General features: G+C 44.6%; 1 protein-coding gene across 1 annotated transcript in view; it reads left to right on the plus strand.

The window, feature by feature from the left end:
* The first annotated feature begins 1,033 nt into the window (after positions 1-1,033).
* LOC125035906 (sialin-like) overlaps positions 1,034-3,433 on the plus strand; it is a 9,881-nt gene continuing 7,481 nt past the window's right edge. The window contains exons 1-6 of the mRNA XM_047628217.1: positions 1,034-1,144; positions 1,338-1,537; positions 1,694-1,927; positions 2,131-2,392; positions 2,632-2,858; positions 3,041-3,190. Coding sequence (XP_047484173.1) covers positions 1,069-1,144; positions 1,338-1,537; positions 1,694-1,927; positions 2,131-2,392; positions 2,632-2,858; positions 3,041-3,190 — 1,149 coding nt within the window. The 5' untranslated portion in view covers positions 1,034-1,068. The remainder of the gene's footprint in view (positions 1,145-1,337; positions 1,538-1,693; positions 1,928-2,130; positions 2,393-2,631; positions 2,859-3,040; positions 3,191-3,433) is intronic.

Consider the following 3,433-nt stretch of genomic DNA (forward strand, 5'->3'; position numbering starts at 1 on the left):
TGTTACTGTTTATTATCATTTATACTGCAGTATTACTACAAATATCGTTATCTTATTTTTTAAATATTTATATACATGTGATAAATCATTATATATTATATACATATTTTTTAAATCACTATAAGTCATTCATATAATCAAATTCATTATTATTTTGTTTACCTACCATCGCTATTATATTCACAGAAGTGAGAATCATTTAAAAGTCTACTATTCCCAGACCGATAATTAAGGAGATAAGTCAAACAACAAAACAATACAACATTTGGGTAAAAATACCACGTATATATTTTTTTCATTGCAATGGACGTTTTTCATATACCTTTTACTTATGCATTGTTACAACAAAAAATGGGCGTTAACTCTATTATCAAACCACAAAAATCTTATCTCAGGAACGCGCCCACGTATCTTTTTGGGCACGTAGCCCCACACCTTGGCTGAGACGATTGTCCCGATCGATGCTTATCGACCAGCTGATAAGCTTCTCTTAGTAAACGTTTGCAGTACTTTCTCTCTCTCTCTCTTTCTATCTTTCTCTTTCTCTCTCTCTCTTTCCCACCCCACGCTAACAACCTATCCACCGCAGCTAACTATCACAACAACACCTGTCAAAACCCTTTTCTTTCACCTCTTTCCTACTTCTATTCTTTCACTATCTCTCTCTCTCTCTCTCTCTCTCTCTCTCTCTCTCTCTCTCTCTCTCTCTCTCTCTCTCTCTCTCTCAGTTAAACCTCTCCCCTCCCCACCCCAAACCACCCCACGCTAACAACCTATCCACCGCAGCTAACAATCACAACAACACCTGTCAAACCCCTTTTCTTTCACCTCTTTCCTACTTCTACTTCTTTCTCTCTCTCTCTCTCTCTCTCTCTCTCTCTCTCTCTCTCTCTCTCTCTCTCTCTCTCTCTCTCTCTCTCTCTCTCTCTCTCTCCCTCCCTCCCTCCCTCCCTCCCTCCCTCCCTCCCTCCCTCTCTCCCTCTCTCTCTCTCTCTCTCTCTCTCTCTCTTTCTCTCGATTGCTATAAATCCGCAGGCTTTTAAAACGGGAGGACCCAGCGGCTACACCATGGCTTCCCGGCTGGACTGCGAGCACGAGGAAGGACGAAGCCCGGGGAGGGACGCGCACCCGGGACCGGAAGGAGGTATGAATTGTTATTCGTGCTATATTATATTGCACATTTAGCGTCGCCTTTGAAATGTTCGTTGATGAAGAAAAAAATACCGTAAACAATGAAATGAAAATCATTTGATATTATCCTATACAAAATTAGACAGATTGATAAATCGACAGATAAAGATAGATAGATAGACAAGCCGATAAACAGATGTAATTAGAAGGGGAGTGTTGGGCTGCCCGCCACACCCTGGCTCTCATGGGGTTCCTGGGTCTCGCCGTCGAGTATTCGCTGCGCGTGAACCTCTCCATCGCCATCGTGGCCATGGCGGGCACGAGCGAGGTCAACGCCACGAACAACGCCTCCCAGGATGTGTGTCCTGTCAGAGATAATGGCACAGACTCGGGAGGGAACCATGTGGTGAGTGTCCGTGACTGGGAGAAGTCATCCGATCGTATTATTAATTTTGTTATGACTATGTGTGAGTGTAAGTTTGCGCGTGTGCTCACCCCTCACCATCAACGACCTTCCCCAACCCAACCCTAACCCCTGACCCTTGACCCGCCCGCACCTCAGGAGGGGGAGTTCGCCTGGGACGAGGAGACGCAGGGCCTCATCCTCGGCGCCTTCTTCTACGGGTACACGGCCACCAACTTCCTCGGGGGGCGCCTGGCGGAGTACCTCGGAGGGAGGCTGGTCTTCGGCCTCGGTTCGGGCGTGGCCTCGGTCCTCGCCCTCCTCTCGCCTCTGTGCGCGAGGATTTCGACAGGACTCTTCGTGGCTTCGAGAATCCTGACTGGGGTTTCACAGGTAAAGAGTGACTCTCGGCTTTACAGAAGGAGGAGTAAAAGGAAGAGAGAAAACGTGAGCAACAGAGAAGCAGGAGTGAAGGACAGACAGCTACATCTGATTACTTCATTTCTTAACATTGACAAGATACCAGATGCAAGCTTGAACCATTTTTAACACCGGTTTTACATTTAATCTCCTTATTTTTTTCTAATCTTTCAAAGGGAGTTACATTTCCGGCTCTAAATTCCTTGATGGCAACCTGGTTTCCCCCTGAAGAAAGAGCCAAACTCGGTTCCTTCGTTTATGGAGGCGAGTTCTTTCGCTTTCGTTATACAGTCTTTTTAAGTTTGAAAATATGTCTTGTTCCTCTGTGTGTAAAGTTGCTTTATACACCGATGAAGAAATGTTATATAGGTAGATATGTTAACGAGTTTAATCATCAAATATCAAATATGGTTATCATTTTTACTTCGTTCGCAATCCAATTAATGTATACCTGACACTTGCATCAAAGGGGAAATGTACACACAAAAAATGATTCCGTTAAATGATTTGATAGTTGATATGATATCATAATCCGAACCCGTTCAGAAGCATTAATAGATTATTTACCATACAGTAGATTTTACAATCAAAACACAATATTCGAATTTTAAGCAATTTCAAACCCAATTTGAAAGACAGACATAAAGAGAGTAAAAGACAATAAAAATCCCCCTCAGGAATGCAGTTCGGCACCATCATTGGCTTAACCTCGAGCGGCTGGCTGTGTAACTCGGGGTTCCTGGGGGGCTGGCCCTCGGTTTTCTACGTCTTCGGGGGTGTGGGGTTAGCGTGGGCAGTTCCTTGGTTCCTCCTCATCCACGACCGACCCGAAGGACACCCCAGGATCTCTAAACAGGAACTTGATTATATTCAGGGGCAGCAGGACACCGTCAAAGGCGTGGAGGTAACGTGGCTTCCCAAAGCTAACAAATTTCCCGAAGATCACTTTTTTCATCTTTTGCTGATGCCTCAATACTTTTAACGCAATCGGAACATCCACCAGATGAAATTCATCGTCGCCTAGAATTAAGGGACAGGAGAAACCATTCAAAGTCTTTCTCGAGCTGATAAATCGACGCATTTCAGAGAGTGCCGATCCCCTGGAAAGCGGTGGTGACGTCGCCGCCGATGTGGTCCAGCGCCGTCATGGCCTTCGGCGGGAGTTTTGGCTTCTACACCCTCTTGACGGAGATGCCCACCTACCTCGCCAACATCCAGCACTTCGATGTCAAAAGTGTGAGTATAGGTGCCTGGAACATGTACTGGATATGCTCTTTGTATGAAGTGTGTGTGTGTGTATGTGTGTGTGTATGTGTGTGTGTGTGTGTGTGTGTGTGTGCGGAAGAAGAGCTAAGCTCATGGGAATCCGTCTTATATATATATATATATATATATATATATATATATATATATTAACTAAACCATATTTTTGACACAGCATGTTATTGGTATGTTGTTCCATGTTTCAAAATTGAAACT

This window comes from Penaeus chinensis, chromosome 20 (assembly GCF_019202785.1).
Source record: "Penaeus chinensis breed Huanghai No. 1 chromosome 20, ASM1920278v2, whole genome shotgun sequence".
NCBI lineage: Eukaryota > Metazoa > Arthropoda > Malacostraca > Decapoda > Penaeidae > Penaeus > Penaeus chinensis.